Below are 19,573 nucleotides of genomic sequence, written 5' to 3' on the forward strand. Positions count from 1 at the left end.
AAGAGCATGCTGTCCCTGGAAATTCCCAGGCATACCACCAATAAGGAGGCGTGCGCTAGCGGTGCCTCCAGCTATGCACCACTGGTGCACCACATCTAGGAACACCCCCCTGTTGGTCCCCCCCTGTTGCTGACTTCTGCTCTGGTCAGTCCCCACCCCCGCGATCGTATGCTGAATCGCTGAGGCACCCCTGCCGCCATTGGCAGCAGTGACCAGGTGGCAGGCCCCACTGGAAAGTTTGGGGCTGCTCAGCAGCGCTCGGGAGTTCTTGCACCCAAACATATACATGCCCGAGTCCCCCCAAACCTCCCCGAGCGGGGCCTGCCGCCTGGTCACGGCTGCAAATGGCGGCAGGGGTGTCCCGGGGATCCTGCGTACGATCAAGGGGTTAATTATAAGTAGCAATTTCTTAGGAGTAAAAATGTCTTATGGCGTCAATAATATAAAATGTAGGAACAACTGATAAAAGGGGAAATAAATTATCTATGGAAATTAACTGAAGGCTAATTGATCCCCCAGGGCTATTCAATTAACCCTGAAGTAAGCCCGCTTGCAGCACTTATCGGGGATTTCTTTAAACAGATGTGAAGTGCGCCTGAACAGAGGTGAAGTATGTCTACGGTAACAAGGGGTTTAAAAGGTGCTGCGACCCTATTGACAAACAAATTCATAAACTCTTTGTAACCCCTTTAATCTTTTACTATGCAAAGGTTAGAACTAAGTAACTAAGTGCCTCCACCCAAACTTTATTTAATTAGTGTCGTCTGGGAAACACTCATCTAATTAAGTATATGCCTATCCTATAATGTAACTCCCTAATGAACTTGGCTAACCCGTCAATAGAATAAGTAAGTTTAATACAATTTCTATTTATCAATACATAAGCATACAGGAACATATCAATAATAACATACAATACATTTTCATGCTCTTAATACAATACTATACAATACCCTCTAATCCTCCCAAATCCTATACAGAAATACTTGCATGCATAACAAAAAAAACACCTTAGCTGGCCAGCATTAAGGAATAATATATGCGCATGTTGGGGCCCAAATGTAAGCATACAGTTCAGTCTTCCTTTGAACTAATAAAAGTGTATTTATCTGAATGTAGTAGTTGAAAAGTATTAGTATTGGATACTAATGTATGTATCCAATCTAATCAAACCTTTTCTATGTCTCTGAGAGTTCTTTTATTTACAATGTTTCCAGTTACTTAAATCTGGACTTTGAGTGACATGTGAGAGCGTTAGATGTGCCTTAAGATCCTATCCACGATCTGATCAGATAGGATCTTAAGGCACATCCGATTTGCATCCTATCTTGACTATATAGTGCAGATCTGCAATATATAGACAAGGCAGCTAAGACTTTCTGGCTTCCGATACGTGAACGCGCATCGGGATCGGATCGGGATCGCAAGGGTTAAAACCCTTGCGATCTGCATCCGATGTTGATCCGATGCCGATCCGATGTTGACTATATCGTCAACATCGGAAAGGAAATCGGACCGTGTGTACACAGCATAAGACAAGGTGTCCTTTAATTATACTCTCCTAGCTCTGTAGTTTCCTCTTTCCTTACAATTAAGCTGCAGTCAAATCTCTTAAGTGAAGTGTGAACTAGTATTATCTCACCCTTCTGTCTGCTGGCTCCTTAACTCTTTCTCTGCTGCACTTGAGTGGGATATGATGACATTTTATTTTTGCGGCTCAGTGGCTCCTCCTTTGCTGGCTGGTCGGCTCTGCCGCTGTGATGATGTGAGTACCTCCTGCTTTAGGGACTGACACTCCCTCCGGGCTTTGTCAGAGCAATACTGTTAGTCACCGCTCTGCCTCCTCTGTCTTCCCCAACTTGTAGCACTAGGCCACAGTCCTCCTGCCTGGCCACATGATAGATGCTGCAGCTTGCGTTTTAGTTGGACGGGGAGCGGGGTGCTCTGCTAAGTAGTAACTCCTTCCTGGCTCACTTCCCCAGCCACATAGTATAGCGCCTAAATATCTACAGCTCTCAATGTTCACAGCTATGCGGCAGCAGAGAAGGTAAGCGCTGGATAAGGGAGACTGTCAGTCTAAGGCCAGCAGCGTTTCTGGCCGCCATTCACAGAGTCAGCTCACTGGTCAACTGCCTGGTCAACTGCCTGGCTCAAGGACAGTCCTTGTTCTCACTGATTGACAGCCTAAGGAGTCTCATGGGGCTCTGGAAATTTCCAGTGCTGTGCTTGTTGCTCTACAAGTCTTTAAGCCAGCATGCTAGTATACCATACATATAATATATGTACACCATTAAATATATTCTATATACATACATACATATACATCACTATACATGTATAACCTAAAGTAAGGTTACATTTTCACAAATTTGGGGGCAAATTTAACAAGGAGTGATATTCCTGTTATTACTTGTTTCAAATGGTGCTCCAGTCGATCGTCTCCTCACTGTTATTTTTTTTAAAACACATGACAGGAGCTAATTGGCTGGAGCACCCAAGATATTATATAACTTTTATTTATGTACACTAGTTCCCATAAGCAGTATATAAGAAGCATAAGTCTTCTCTTGTATGTACTACTACAGTAGTAAACCCGCTCGAAGCAAAAGCTTCAAAAACTAGTCTTATACCTTCTGTGTTTGTGCATGTGTGTGAGAATGAGATGTAGTTTCATTTTCTGCCAGTAGATGGCAGTGTTTCGGAAACTTGCAGACAATAGACCTATATATGATATTTGGATACAGATGGAAACAGGTTCAATTCTCAATGGTTTAATATTTTAACAGTGTACTGTTGACCTTTATCACAGCAATCCTACTACTTTTGTTTTCTTCCAGAAGTATTCAATACTTAAATGACCAACAAATGCACATGTGCTGGAATAAAAGATCACATGGAATTGCTTACCTTTTTCACTGACACTTTCACTTTCAATTTCCACATCCTCACAGCTGGTGTATTCTGGAGTTGATGCCCCTTCTTCTTCAGAGCTACTGACTGACATTTGTCTCCTCTTTCCACCTCTTTTAGACCTATGGGGCTTTGGTGGAGAAGGCCTAACAGATTCAGATTGATCAGAACTAAGGGAATCATTCCTTGACATTGTCTCCATTTTTTCACGGTTAGATTTTCTCATTAAAAGAGCAGAGCTGGGATCTAATCTACTATGTTTTTTAAAGGAGTCATTGTTTTGAGAATCAAAATGTTCTGGCGGTACAGGGCTGTGTCTGGGACTTGGGGGGCTGTGATTGGACACTTGGTTTGGCTTAGAAATGATACCATCGCCATTCCTATCAATTGAATAGGATTGCTGACTGTCCATAGCCATTCTTTTGTCCTGTGTCCCTGATACTTGAGAGTTTTTTCCTAGTTTGTTCTCAGGAACTTCAGCTTCATCTAATTCTGTGTGTGGTAAAGATGCATCGCTGTGTCTCCTCTCATGCCGTGCCTTTGAAACTTTTGCATGTATACGCATTTGTTGCTCTTCTGGCTGTGGCTTTACAGGATACCTTGCCAAGTTTGGGTCACTTCTATACCGTGTTTGATACTCATCGTCAACTCTTTGCTTATCTTCAGCCATGTTTGTGCCTTCTTCTAGTTTTTCTGGAATATCCTGTGACCTTCCCTTCCCTAGTCTTCTGCTTTCTCTCCTTTCTTTATGTTCATCTGGATAACCCTGTCCTTGCTGATTGGAAAACTTCTGGACTCTTTTGCGTTCTCCTTTTAAGACTTTTCCGTTCTGTTCTGAAACTGCTAAAATCTTCTTCCTGAGAAGGAGCATATCAACAAAGTAAGAATTATTTATTTTTTAAAATTCTAATACAACAGAGATAAACATAACTGTTGCCTGCAACATGGTTCAACTGCAACTTAGGTATTTACTAAATCAATGCAGCATACATATTATTTACATTTAACAATATAATAGGTAATACTGAATTAAAAATTGGGTCCTTTACAGATGGGTCTTTCTTCATCTTACCCATAAAAAAGTGGTTATTTGCAGCAATAACCACTATGTTTGCTCACTGTATGCTAGTACACTATGTAACACACCCACAATCCAAATTGTGCGCATGCTCCCGCAAATATGCTGTACATTGATGTGCGGGTGTGTAGATGAGCGGTGACACATCATTATCATGTCTTTATGATCATCTCTCAATCTCCCAATGCCAACAGGAGCTTGTTAAATATAAATTCAAAATAACCATCAAGTACTAAAGAGGTATGCTACCATAACTGCAACCCGGCTGTCCCAGGCCTAGAGTACATGGTCTTTCCAACAAATCCAACAAGACTGTGCCCAATCTATAATCAGTCAAATTCTGATCTATGTTCTATAAGAAGTAAACAGGAGATAGAAATGCTACTAAATAAGGAGATATGTGTCCAAGAGTTATTTTCCAAATAAACAGTGCTAATACAGTACAGCAGTATTTATTGATGACAGATGTTATCTTACCGGTCTCTCGGTGGTTCACTTCTTGACCTTGAAGAAGTCTTCTGCTCATCAACTGCCGATTGTAATGACTGTTCTGAATCTTTACTGCGATCAGACTGTAAACTAACAGGTGAGGTGTCTTGAGAACCAGCTGTTGCGGCAGTACTTAAAGGGGTTTGAGATCTAGATCTCTCTTGAAGTCTTGCTTTCTTTTCTCTTGGTGCATCAGCACCAGTACCAGTATCACTTAATGTCCCATCCTGACTTGGCTGCTGTGCCCCACTTCCAAAGAACCAAGCACCTGATTTTGTAAGAATTTCTTGTTGTTTTCGGCACAAATTGCAAACCCACATAATCTAAATATAAGAAGAAGATAAGTTTAAGTGCCAAATAACTTGCATTGTCTTTCTCAACTTTAAACTACCAGTATGATGTTTAGCTTCATGACATAAATCACAGTCCCTATATTACGAACACTATAAACCACAATCAGTACTTTAATTAAAACATCACAGTTTAAAAATATACCCAAAACATAATTCACTCGAATTTGGGCCAAATACGTTAATTTTGCAGTTATGTGAACAAAGAACTGAACCCTGGCCTGTTTTAAACTGTACGAATGTTAGGCTGGTCATCCATTGGCATGATAAATGCCAGGGATACCATACGTTAAAGATGCCTGTATTTTTACGCCCTTGTTTTAATCTTTTAAACTTGTGGTCAGGGGAAGGGTCAACTGTGGTTATGCCATTGTCTCCTCTGCATTTACTTGCAGCATGGGAGTAGGTAGTTTAAAGGGAGTAGGCAACTTCCTGGCAGAATCGTAGGTACCAGTAAATGCAAATAAACAAATGCTGATGGCTAATATTTGATTTAAGATCATAAACTTAATAATTCCTGTACGAAGACTAACAAACCACAAGATAAGTTTTTATTTTACTCTGTCTTTAATGTTAATATTTTAAAACAGAAATTTAAATAAAACAATATTTTTTTAAGTACCGTATATACTCAAGTATAAGTCGACCCAAATATAAGCCGAGGCACCTAATTTTACAACAAAAAAAATGGGAAAACGTATTGACTCAAGTGGGACCCTCACTCGAGTATAAGCCGAGGGGGGCTTTTTCAGCATAAAAAATGTTCTGAAAAAGTAGGCTTATACTCGAGTATATATGGTAAGAACATTGGACAAACTATAAGAAAAAATGGTGATCTCAGGGCGCTGTAACCCCCTTTCTAGAGATAGTGATAATAGTCCCAAAATTGCCGTGTGTAGGGAACTCCACAGTAAAATTGAAATCCTCTGTCTGGTCGTTCTATCCAATAACTCTGAACTGACCTGAAATAGGTGCCCTATGTGCACATAGCAGGTTCTTTGTTCTTCTCTAACTCTGCATGCAGATGGAACCACACCATTCATATAACATCAGGGTAGATGACCATTGAAAGTAACACTCACCAGAGCCAAGTTCCCTATAGGCGCTGAAAGGTTTCTTTGGTCCCGATCCTTTTCTTATAGAACACAGGTGACCCGTTCACTGCAATTGCTTGTATTCAAAGATTTATTTCCAAATGGTAAAACATCCATAAAGATTCCATAAAAACATACGAAATTATGCTAAAAACGTGAGCAGAGACTATCCAGGGGCAAGTGGTGGTCTGGGTTACCTCCCTATCCGGATGGAAGGATCCCCCAATAGCTGAAGATGACACACAGCACCAGTCCACAAGCCTCGTCATATTTATGTTTATGTATGTAATGTGCAAACACATGTATTTTTAATATTTTTAATATTGTTCCGCATATGTATATAATGGATTGTATATGTATTATGATGATATATGGATTGAGGGATTTTTTATAACAGTATTATGGCATGCGAATAATATCCGTTTCCATGTTTTCTGGAGAGCTGCAATATTAGGATAATTGTAACTGGTATAGGAATAGACAGCCTTCATACCTTGAAAAAGGGCTCATTTCTAGCCCGAAACGCGTTGGTTGAAGGAGAGGGGGACATCTAGGAGGCTTGGGACTGGTGCTGTGTGTCATCTTCAGCTATTGGGGGATCCTTCCATCCAGATAGGGAGGTAACCCAGACCACCACTTGCCCCTGGATAGTCTCTGCTCACGTTTTTAGCATCATTTCGTATGTTTTTATGGAATCTTTATGGATGTTTTACCATTTGGAAATAAATCTTTGAATACAAGCAATTGGAGTGAACGGGTCACCTGTGTTCTATAAGAAAAGGATCAGAACCAAAGAAACCTTTCAGCGCCTATAGGGAACTTGACTCTGATGAGTGTTACTTTCAATGGTCATCTACCCTGATGTTATATGAATGGTGTGGTTCCATCTGCATGCAGAGTTAGAGAAGAACAAAGAACCTGCTATGTGCACATAGGGCACCTATTTCAGGTCATTTCGGAGTTATTGGATAGAACAACCAGACAGATGATTTCAATTGTACTGTGGAGTTCCCTACATACGGCAATTTTGGGACTATTATCACTATCTCTAGAAAGGGGGTTACAGCGCCCTGAGATCACCATTTTTTCTTGTAGCTATTTGTCTAGGACCGGGGAGTCTTAGGGTGATCTTGGGCAGCAGTATCCCAGGCGCAGTCATTGTTTTCTCATTTTGTCTTCTATTGGACAAACTATGCCTCAAATATGTTAGAATTAAATATTAGACTATATCCTATGCTTCTAGTGCTATTGTTGCAGCTTAATACATAAAAAGTATGTTGATGAAAAAAAGAATGCAACTACACATGATTTATTTTTTATTTTTGCAAAGACAGAATTATGTCCTGCCCAGCCCATCAGAGCTAGGGGAGAACGTGATGTGAGCAAATTAAGTTTTATTGTCCTTCAAACACCAAGCAGCCATTATAGGGCTTTGAGCAGGTAAGTGTGATGAGAAAGGGAAGATAGAAGGATTGGGAGAACATGTAGAGGGGAAGAAGACTCATGCATCTGAACCATAGTTGCCTACCCTCCTGCATTCTGCAGGAGACTCCCTGAAATAGCAGCAATCTCCCTCTCTCCCTCATTAGTCTACCAATCTCCCTCATTTCACCTAGCCCACATTACACTGTTACATTTTTCAGGGGAAAAAAGGAATGAGATATAGATACATTTAGAGTGAATCATCAGCACTGTTTCCCAGCACTTTACCAAGTATAGTAGCTCTTACTAACTGCTTTGGGCCCATCTACATATCAATATTAAGTCATTTTAGATATAGCAATACACACCCACGCTTCTAGGTGCCACGTTCACAATCTCTTCACAATTTCTCCATTTATGGAATTAGACACGGCCTTTAAGTGGAGCATGACACACCCCCTCAATGGGGCACTATGCAAAATTCGGTACTTGTTTCCTAGCACGGCCACAACGATCTTAATCGCGGTCATCGGGGGTAAAATCGGGGCCATCCCATAGAGAACAATGTTAAATGGCTCAATTTACCCGCGATGACCGCGATTTACCATAGGAAACAATGTTAAATGGATCAATTTCCCCAAATTATCATAGGGAACAATGGGAAATGGGGCAAAAACACCCCTGAACATAAAAATGTCCCCCCAAAAGTAGTTGACGCCACCCTGCCATCAACGTGAACCCGAAGCGTGGCGAGCGCAGCGAGGCCGCGAGGGGCGGCGGTACGCGTCCTCCGACCTTTTCATGCCTTACTATGCACTAGGGCGTGGAGTGAGAATAGAATAGTGTGGCGAGCGCAGCGAGCCACCGAGCCCGAAGCGTGGCGAGCGCACGCGGATACCTTCACAGTTATACGCGTCCCCTCGCAGGCTTCCCAGGTGTCCATGGCGACGCGGACACCTGGGAAGCCCGCGAAGGGACGCGTTTACCTGTGAAGGTATCCGCGTCCCCTCGCGGGGCTCGCAGCGCTCGCCACGCTTCGGGCTCGGTGGCTCGCTGCGCTCGCCACACTATTCTATTCTCACTCCACGCCCTAGTGGATAGTAGGGCATGAAAAGGTCGGAGGACGCGTACCGCCACCCCTCGCGGCCTCGCTGCGCTCGCCACGCTTCGGGTTCACGTTGATTGCGGGGTGGCGTCAACTACTTTTGGGGGGACATTCCACTGCTGTGTGGGTTTTTTGGGGGTTTCTGGCCCATTTACCATTGTTCCCTATGCTGATTTGGGTAAATTGATCTATTTCACATTGTTTCCTATGGGAAATCGTGGTCATCGCGGGTAAAATGAGGCATTTAACATTGTTCCCTATGGGGAAATCGCGGCCATCGCGGGTGGACCATTTAAGCATTTTTAGGTGCACACGACGCGACCGACCCGATTTTTCACTGTTTTCAATGCATTTCAATGGAAAAATCGGGGGCATCGCGTCGGTCGCGTCGCAGCCCACTAAAATTTACCCCCGATGGCCGCGATTGTGGCCGTGCTAGGAAACAAGTACCCAAAATTCTACTGCCAACTATAATCTCCCTGAAACTAGTTTTCAAAAGTAGGCAAGTATGATCTGAACATAAAGACTCATACCCCTTTCACACTGCAGCTCTTAAACGGTACACTGCCGTTTTTTTGCCTTTTTAAATGGGTAGAGCTGCAGTGTGAAAGCTCCAGGGTGCTTTAACCGTTTAACAAATACCGGTATGTGTTAAATGGTTAAAAAACAGTGTCCTTCCTGTTTCAGAGCCGTGTTTTTTGGCAGTGTGAACGGCTCTATTTCTATGGCTTGAAACGTGGGCCTTGGGGGTTAAAAGGGTTGAATGTGTGAATGGTATTAAATGCTTTTTAAAATGGTTTTCACCTGCAATGTGAAAGGTCTTAAGGCTCAGAACCGTTTTAAAGTCCTGTTTAAGAATACTGGGTCTTTACCCGTTTCTGCAGTGTGAAAGCAGCATAAGCAAGACACAGAAATTAAGAAAGTGTTATGCTGGCCTTTGACTGTCCCAACTTTTAAGAACAAAACCAGGCTTTAAGCAACGGAACTGCATACAATGCGATCCCATGAACTGTCCCCTATACCCACCATACTGTATGACCTAATATGCACATGCAAAATCTAATCTATTATTCACATTCCATATTTTTTCATTAGTGAGTAGCTCTACTTGTCATGTTTAATTTTGACCTACTAATGGCTTTGATACTTTTTTCAGTGTAATATTCTAGGGCACTGAAAACTCACCTATTCATCATAGGGTACCCTTCCACTGCATAAACTAGACCTGCATAAACTAGCTGGTTCTCCGACCCCTTGCCTGTTTACATCCTGCTATCTAGCCACCACCCACTTGCTTGCACCTCTTGTAATCTGTCTGTCTTCCCTTCCTACTAGATTGTAAGCTCCTCCGAACAGGGCCCTCTTTCCTCCTGTTGTCAAAGCCTTCTTCTGTTCACATTTCACTCACAGCTCTCCTATACTCAAACACTCAGTGACCATCTTCGTCCGCATACTCATCTCCATAATTGGCCTCAAGCCTCTTATAGTATGTTGATTGAGTCCTCACTACTTATATTGGTACTTATATGTTAGTTGGGCGCCCACTAGGCTATTTGCTTAGTTTTCTGCGTACGTTCACCGTGCTTCGGGCTCGGAGGCTCGCTGCGCTCACCACACTATAAAAAATCAACTCCACGCGGACATGGATAGTGGGGGTATGAGAGGTAATGCAGTGTAAATCCCGGCGGTCAGGATCCCGGCGTTCAAAATCCCGACGCCGGAATCCCGACCATCGAAATCCCGACACTTTCTCGCTCCGTGGGTGTCCATGACACCCTCGGAGGGAGAATAAATTAGTGTGCCGAGCGTAGCGAGGCACCGGGCCCGCTGCGTGGCGAGCCCGCAAGGGGGGGCGATCCACGTCCCCCCTTGTCGGGATTTCGGCGGTCGGGATTGCGGCGTGGGGATTTTGAACGCCGGGATCCCGACCGCCGGGATTTAATACTGAATCCGTATGAGCGCACTAACTATAGTGGGCGCCCAACTAAAGGGGTGCACCCTAAGCTATTTGCTTAGTTTTCCGCGTCCCCTCGCGGAGCTCGCTACGCTTCGGGCTCTGTGGGTCGCTGTGCTCACCACACTATATAAAATCAACTCCATGCTGACATGGATAGTGGGGGTATGAGCGTAGTAACTATAGTGGGCGCCCAACTAACATAAGTACCGAGCTGTAATGTGTATTGAACTGTGGTGCTCTTTATTTGTACTCTATTTTTGTTATTTACTCAATGTTATGTCTCCCTGTACTGTTCCTTTGTACGGCGCTGTGAAAGACTTGTGGCGCCTTATAAATAAAATAAAATAATAATAATAATGGCCCATTCACTTATTTTACTTGCTATTGTTCATTGCTCCACAGATTTTCTCCCCAGCAAAAGACGTTTGGCATCTTGTTGCATGCTTCGTGTTTGTAAGTAAAGCAAATGTTGCACTACAGGTGGGGCAGATATTACATGAACAGAGAGATCAAGATTTGGTTGATGTATGTTCAAGGTGAAATCTAAATTGCAGTATAAAAATACAGATGCCAACATTTGTAGTCTACATGCAAAATCAGCCAGTATTTACTCTGCACAGAAGAAAGATAAAGGTGACTTGCTTTTTTTGCTTTATTTATAATAAATTAGGCCTTTGTCTCCATATTGTTCAGCTGATTAAGCCATCTCTGCCTCCACGTATACTAACAGTATCTCATGACCATTTACAAACTTCCTACATGCTTCCTCGACAACTTTCCAATCTCGTATCACTTTCCTTATTTTCTGCTTTTCTATACTCCCCTTAAATACCCACATACAGTATCTTATGATATTTCTTTATCTCCCACCCCATTTTCTGCAATACACTATGCTATCCATACCTACCTTGGCTGAACATAATATGCCAATGAATATTATTTCCACATCACTCCCCATTCCCTTCATCTTACTCCTTCTTATTACTGATAGGGAAAAGGCTGCTAGAACCGGTCTTCTCTTATCTTAATGTTCCCCTCCGGCACTTGCGTACTAGCAAATCTGTCAACCTTATACAAATCCCTCTTACCTCTCTCCCTGTCTCCTGTGCTCTCTGAAATGTTAGAGTTCCCTGCTATAAACTGGCTCATAAGCACAATGTTTTAACCCCCAAACACTATAAACTATTAGCCACATCTATACCTCTTCTGACACATTTCTTTACCCCTGGACTCCATAATGTGGTTCTGTCCTCCTTCAACACTTTCAGATAATGTGATACCAAATGCAGCAGTGGTTGCAAGCTTATTACACTGTACCTTAGAGATCATTATCCCAAGTACCGCTTATTCATTCTCCTCTTTTAAGGCCTACTTCATTAGACTTCTATTATCACCCAATCATATCTCCAAATTGTTTGATACCTTTCCAGCCCAGCTCCCTGATTTCCTATACTTTTCCCAAACTTTGCCCTTTCTAGATAACCATAATATCCCTCCTGATAACTGTAACTACTGTCTCTCCTACTTACTGTACCTGTTCTTTTTTTTTAACTCACAATTCCAGCTCTCCGTGCGTGAATTGCCCAAACTCAGGATTACTCCAGTTTCACCTAAATGATCCTTAAATAATGTCATATTTTGTTCCACTCTTGAAGGACTCCTCGGTACTTGTGTAGTTTCACGGTGCCATGTTACACTATGCTGTCAACATAGGCCAACGGCAGCCTAGTGTCCCCACGGGAGCCTTGTGTAGTCAGTGTAGTGTCCCTGTCAGGCAGCGTAGTCCCCGTACTGTCCCCAGCAGAGTGAGTGCCTCTCATACAGTGCCAGTAACCGCCAGAGCCCGAGCGTCTCATACGCAAGTGCGTCATGCGGCAGGGTACGGCAACTCTGCCCGTGTCCGCTTCAGGGAGACGGTCAGGGTTAGGGGTTTGGTCACGAGTGTGTCTCGTGCAAAAAGAGGGGTGTGGGCGCAAGTGTGTCTCATGCACAATAAAGGATGCATTTGCCAGTGCTCAATGTTACATACTGGCAAATGCCTCCATTTAAAACCCCCACTATCCATGTCAGCCCAAAGGGCTAATTTTCCCCACCCCCTTGTAGGGCACGCTATGCTCGCCACCCTTCAATCTTGCTGGCTCACCGCACTTTATAAAATTAACTCCACGCCAACGTGGATAATGGGCAGGGACGTGCAGTCAGGGGAGGCAGTGCCTCCCCTGTCATTAATGATTAAAATAATACAGTAACAGAGATACTTATGACACATATTCTGTGTCATAAATATCTTCTGTATGTTAATTTAATCATTTTTATTACTGCATTATTTATTTTGGAGGCACCAAAAGCAGTGCCTCCTGCTACCCATTAGAATAGCTAGAAGCAGGGGGTGGGCAGGGGGCCGGGACACGCAGAGGTCTGTAAAAATCCATTAAAAAATCTATTGCAAGCGGCACCTTAACAGGTGCCTCAGTGACAGGGGAGTGCTTTCAACCAATAAGAGAGCACGTCCCCGTCACTAAACCTGATATGATTGGGCAGAGCTACTCCGGGAGAATAGCGGCTATCTCCCCCCTCCCCTCTGTGGAGAGTGGTGGCTATCTCCCCCCCCTCCCGTATCGCTGGGGTACCCACCGGGCTCTGACACTTTCAGGCTTCCTGACCGTCGGGCTGCGCTGCGGGAGTGCAGGTAAGATTATCTGGGGAGGGGGGGGCTGAGCTCAGCGCAACCCACCGGGCAGTCAGTAGCCTAGCAGTTGCTTGGGCTGGCTGCCAAGATCGGAGTACTCATCCCATCCAGGAGCCAGCAGCAGCGGGAGAAAAAGCAGCATGCGTGTGGGGGAAGGGAGCCCGGCTGCAGGAGCAGAAGCCCCCATGTCACTTTGCCGGGAGTAAACAGCTCCACCCTAGCGCATGTGTGAAAAGCAGGCGTGGATTTACTGGGGGAGGTAAGATGCTCCTGAGGGCTTGGAGATATGGGGTGCCGCTACTGAGGAGAGCCTACCCCCCCCCCCCTAATTTCAAAGTTTACATCCGCCCCTGGAGGCAAGTGGGAGTGGGAGATGATCTGTTATAAATGTGAGAGTAGGCCTCTATGTTTGTTTATGAGCACCCATATTTGCTAAATGACTGAGAGGAAAGGAGTGTGTGTGTGTGCACATATAAAGGATAGATGTGTGTGTGTGGTATGTGATAGACATGTGTGTGTGTGCGCAGATTATGTGATAGACGTGTGTGTGTGTGCAGATTATGTGATAGACCTGTGTGTGTTATGTGATCGACGTGTGTGTGTGCAGATTATGTGATAGACGTGTGTGTGCAGATTATGTGATAGACGTGTGTGTCCGTATTATGTGATAGACGTGTGTGTGTTATGTGATAGACGTGTGTGTGCAGATTATGTGATAGACGTGTGTGTGCAGATTATGTGATAGACGTGTGTGTGTTATGTGATAGACGTGTGTGTGTGCAGATTATGTGATAGACGTGTGTGTCCGTATTATGTGATAGATGTGTGTGTGCGCATTATGAGATAGACGTGTGTGTGCAGATTATGTTATAGACGTGTGTGTCCGTATTATGTGATAGACGTGTGTGTCCGTATTATGTGATAGACGTGTGTGTCCGTATTATGCTATAGACGTGTGTGTGTGCACATTATGTGATAGACGTGTGTTTGTGCAGATTATGTGATAGACGTGTGTGTACAGATTATGTGATAGACGTGTGTGTCCGTATTATGTGATAGACGTGTGTGTACATGTTATGTGATAGACGTGTGTGTGTGCGTATTATGTGATGCAGGCGTGTGTATTTAGTAATAGAGGTGCTTGTGCGCAATACGTGGTAGAGGCGGAAGTAAGTGCGTATTACGTGACAGACGCATGCATGCATATTAACCCCTTCCCGACGCAGCATGTTTTTGCCTTCCTGACAGAGGCCTTTTTTTCAAATCTGACATGTATCACTTAAGTGGGGATAACTTTTTTTTGCTTTTACTTATCCCAGTGATTTTGAGATTGTTTTCCCGTGACACATTGTACTTTAAATTAGTGGTAAATTTGGGTCGATACAATTTTTTTTTTTGTGAAAAATACCAAAATGTCGTAAAAAAAAGGAACATTTTGCTATTTGCAAAATGTTACATTTTCTGCTTGTGAGACAAATAATCATACCACTCAAAATAGTTAATAACTAACAAAGACCATATCTATACTTTATTAAAAAATCATTATTTTAACCTCCTTTATTTTTTTTGGACACTAGGGGGCAGCAGCGTCTAATTTTTAGCCATCGCACATTTCAACGCTGATTTTGGCTGTTCATGTTTGAACAGCCAATCACAGCGATCGGCCATAACGGGGGGCATAGCTGCCCCCCCTGGGCAATGAGGGAGGATGTCTGCTGTCAGGGACAGCAGACATCATCCCTCTGTCACCGCGTCTCTGGACGCGGTGACCGTTTAAAGTCATGACGTATATATACGTCATGTGTCGGGAAGTACATCCCGGCCATGACGTATATATACGTCAAATGTCGGGAAGGGGTTAAGTGATAGAGGTGTGTGTGTGTGTGTTTGTTTTTTGGTTTTTTTACAGCGTGCATAACCAGCAGCAGCTCCTCCTCCACCCTCACCTCACAAAGTGATGAAAGTGTAGTCACAGGTTCTTAGAGCTCACTGCCAGCAATTATAATTAAGTTTTATTTAAAAAAATTACGTATTTTATACATTACTTTGTGGTACTATGTGCATAAGAAGTGCTATTACTATTATTTGAAAAAAGATCACTACTGAGTTGTGTAATGTCAACTAGGATTGGGTATATTGTGAAAAATGAGCAATATGGTGCGATGTAATGTGAATAAGGAGCAATACGGTGGGTGTAATGCTGGGGTAGCCAACCCTAGTCCTCGAGAGCTACCAACAGTGCATGTTTTGCAGGTCTCCTCACAGAATCACAAGTGAGCTAATTAGCTCCATCTGTGTATCTTTTAAAATGTGTCAGTGATTAATGAGTGCAGTTGTGCAGCAGCTAGGTTGTCTGGAAAATGTGAACTGTTGGTAGCTCTCGAGGGCTAGGGTTGGCTACCACTGGTGTAATGTGTATAAGAAACAATATGGTGGGGTGTATTGTGAAGAAGCGATAGTGTTTTGTACTGTCAGAATGGAGGGATACGGTGTGGGTAATGTCAATAAGGAGTGGTGTAACGTAAATAAGAGGCACTATCTATAAGAGGTACTGTGAATAAGGGACGCCAACGTGTGACATAACATGAACAGGAGACACTTTCATATGATAGAATGTAAATAATGTTGCAGTAGTGGCGTAATTTTAATCTGGGGTACTATTGTGTGACCACCTGCCTTCCCAGCATGGACACCCCCTATTTGGCCTATGAGAGTTCAGTGCTCACTGTCCCTGTTTCATATATGGGGGCACCAATGCTCTTGGGTACCAAAATGCAGATTGCTATGGTTGAGTATTGATGGCTGTTGCTGGCTGCTTATGTGAACTTTGTTGCTTGGTGATGGGTGCTTTGCTGACAATGGTGTGATTGGTCAGAAGTGGTACTAGTGGGGGTGCTAGGGGGAACCAGCCAAAATCTTGCCTAGGACATCAAACTGGTTAGGACCGCCTCTGGGTGGCTGCAAGGTGATTTTGTTACCGGGCAGTCAGCTACTGACTGACCCAGCGGTGGCTGCAGTAGCTGTTTTGGGTTTTCCCAGAGAATCCGTGCAGGTAGGCGTCACACTGCGTCATGATGTCTGCCACAGCATGACATCGGATGCTGGACCCGCCTGCACTGCAAGTGCACAGCGTACACGGTGAAGGAGCAGCAGGCCAGGGGGTGGCTGGAGGCATGGCCCAGACACCATCTAGCCCCAGCAAGAATAGTGCTGCAGGCAGACCCACGCTTAGGTAAACCTGTGGTCTGTTACCATATTATTTATTTAAGTTGTATTTTTACTGTTAGTGACTGTTGTCTGCTAACTTGGCAATTCTGTAATGCCCATAGACACATCCTTCCCCTTGTCCACCTACCCAGTGGTTGGATCTGTACCATCAGCGTTACACCCACCATATATAGACTCTGTATATATGGTGGGGTGGGTGTAACGCTGGTGGTACAGATCCATCTACTGGTTAGATGGACAAAGGGCAGGCTGGATCTATATATAATACAATAACTATGGAATACACCTATTGGTGTATAAGTCACGCATGTGCCAAGCTAGTAGGGTGAGTTTAGGGGTGGAGTACTGGAGATTGGCCCGGGTGCCTCACCAGCCACTGACCTCACCGCACGCCACTGATAGTGGGAGTATGAACAGGTCGGGAGGACGCGGTGGGCAGACGTGGATAGTGGGGGGTGTTTCAGGAACACATTCACACATGTCATGTCAGGCAGGTTAAAAATGGTCAATGGTTCCCACACAATGAAATAAGTGGTGACACAATGCTGACTGACTACGCTAACTGTGTAAGCTCCGGTTAGGCGCGAACGTACATACAGAGGCAGACACTACGCTGACTACGCTGACTATGCTGGCTGCGGGAACATAACGCTGATGCTGACAGGGACACTACGCTGACTATGTAAGTGGTGCCTTGAAACTACACAAGAACCGACTCCTCTTATGAACACTGTAAGCATCACCCTGCAACTACTGCTGAATACTTTCGATGACCTATGTCAGATCCTCTGGCACTCCAAGATTAGTTATTTGCACAATTTCTCACTAAAAAGGTATTCCACTCTACAGTGACTCTTTACTCTTAAGGCCCCCATACACTATGCGATTTTCGTCCGATTTCATCCGATTTCGGCCCTTTGGGCCGATAAATCGGATGAAATCGGACGAAAATCGCATGTGTTTGACATCTGATCTGATCTGATGCGCGGTCCCGTGCCCATCAGATCGGATCAGGGCGTCGGACCTGCTGAAGATAAGATATATCGGAATCTGGGCACATCTTGGGTGCTTTTTAGCACCCACGATGTTTCAGATCCGATATATCTCCGGGTACCTCCCTCCGGCGCTGTGGACCTCCTCCAGCCCCCAGTGTAGAAGCAGCAGCAGCAGCTGTAACATGTCACAGGAAGTGACAGGCACCACGGAAAGAAGAGGTCAGAGCGCGGCAGGGAGAATCTTCCGTGCTGCTGCTGCTGCTGCTGCTGCTAGATGTCAACTCAGCACACGCAGGCACGCAGCAGAGCCCTTAGCCCGGACTTCCCCCCCTGCTCTGCTGATATATGACAGCACTCCCCCCTCTCCTCTGCTGCTGGATGAAGGCTCGGTTAGCAGAGCCCGGACTCCCACTAGAGTGTGAGGGTCTAGTGATGAGCAGGTTAGACGTTTTTGTTTTTTTATCTGTGACTCATTTACTTGTTTGCTCTGTGTGTGTATGTATAATATATATATATATATATATATCACAGAGCAAACAAGTAAATGAGTTACAGATTAAAAAAAAGTCTCATCACTAGACCCTCACCACACTCTCTGTACCCTATAACTGTGCCCATACATGAATGGGGGGGGGGGGGGGGAGGGGAGAGATAGTGTACCACACTATATGTTCCCTATAACCCGTCACTGGGCCCTAATTCCCATGTACCAAGCCGTATGCCCCCTATACTACATCGCTGAGCTTTTCCCCATGTAGCACACTCTATGCCCCCTATACCCGGTCACTAGGTCCTTAACCCCATATCAGGGCCGGCGCTACCCGCTCAGCACAGCCTGCAAAGCAGGTAGGCGCCGGCCCTTAAAGGCGCTTCCTCCCCTCCTCCAAGTCTGTACACTCAGTAGTGTAACTGCGGGCTGTGGGCTACTCAGTAGTGTAACTGTGGGCTGCTGGCTGCCGCAGCCTGCGCCTGTCAATATGACAGGCAGCGGCAGGGCAGACACGGAGCGCTGCACAGGGGGAGTGGGGGCATTTAATTAAATTTCGGCACCGACCACGGCACTCTTTGCCGTTTTCAGCCTGCCGCTTAACTCATGCTGTCCCGTGGCTCCCGCCCTGTTGTGTGCTGCTGCCCGGCTCCAGTCCTGCCCGACATCATTATGCTGTGACGGCACGCACGGAACTGTCCCCTCCCACCTCCAACATGGCGGCGCTGGGGAAGGTAGGTAGAGCGATGGAAGCGATTAGGGTTGCAGCTTTCTGATTGGTTATTTCTTCTTTCACTGTGGACACAGTGGTCTGAAAGCTACGTTTCGGTCTATTTAATGACCGTTTTCAAGCTCATATAAACAGTAAATGGTACATACCTAAATAATCTCCACCAACGCCGCGCCCAGGTCGTCAGCTCCCCGCTGCGTGTCCGAGTCCAATGACGTCACCGTCCAGCGATGTATACCGGCCAGTTTGGACAGTGACGTCATTGGACTCGGACATGCAGCGGGGAGCTGACGACCTGTGCTGGTGGAGATTATTTAGGTATGTGCCATTTACTGTTTGTATGAGCTTGAAAACGGTAATTAAATAGACCAAAATTTAGCTTTCAAACCCCTGTGTCTTTTGTGTGATAATGAGCAGAACAGTAATACCTGCAAGGTATAGCACCGTTTAGGCCACTCCCTAGAGCCATCCCATCAGATAAATCTCATGGCACATCCAATTTGCGTCAGATAAATCATGTGATTTATCTGACGCAAATTGGATGAAAAAAATGGCACATCAAGTGTCAAATTGTATGTAGGCCTCCTGGGAAGCTGCTGGGGAAGTTCAGGGGAAATCAGATGCAATTTTACAGGTCAGATAAATCTCATAGTGTATGGGGGCCTTTAGGACTCAGTCCTCCGTCATTAAACAAACAAATATTAAGGCATATAACTACATTATTTTCCCACCTATTTCCTCTCCCTTGCCTTCTTACAACAATCAACTCTGATGCACAATTCTTAGTGCATCAAAATATATTCACAATTGCATTTAATATCTTTACACACATTCTCTATTCATCTGGCCTTACTCCCCTTCCATCTCTGCATGAGGTCTAGGCTGTTCAGTAACCATAATCTACCTGTATTCTTAACCCTATCCATTTTCAACTTTTATGTTTCCTCTCCTCCAATGTTTTCCAGCAATTATTCCAACCCTCCAACGTATACATCTTCACTTGCACATTCCCCATATCATTTAAAGACACTTGTTTCAC

General features: G+C 44.6%; 1 protein-coding gene across 25 annotated transcripts in view; it reads right to left on the bottom strand.

Moving 5' to 3' along the window:
• RIMS1 (regulating synaptic membrane exocytosis 1) overlaps window positions 1-19,573 on the bottom strand; it is a 381,212-nt gene that overhangs the window by 215,971 nt on the left and 145,668 nt on the right. For all 25 annotated transcript variants that reach the window (XM_083177228.1, XM_083177237.1, XM_083177214.1 and 22 more), the window contains 2 exons: window positions 4,466-4,800; window positions 2,908-3,767 (listed from right to left, as the gene is read on the bottom strand). In XM_083177228.1, the coding sequence (XP_083033354.1) occupies window positions 2,908-3,767; window positions 4,466-4,800 (1,195 nt within the window). The remainder of the gene's footprint in view (window positions 1-2,907; window positions 3,768-4,465; window positions 4,801-19,573) is intronic.

Source organism: Crinia signifera, chromosome 3 (assembly GCF_055691185.1).
Source record: "Crinia signifera chromosome 3, ASM5569118v1, whole genome shotgun sequence".
Classification (NCBI taxonomy): Eukaryota; Metazoa; Chordata; class Amphibia; order Anura; family Myobatrachidae; genus Crinia; species Crinia signifera.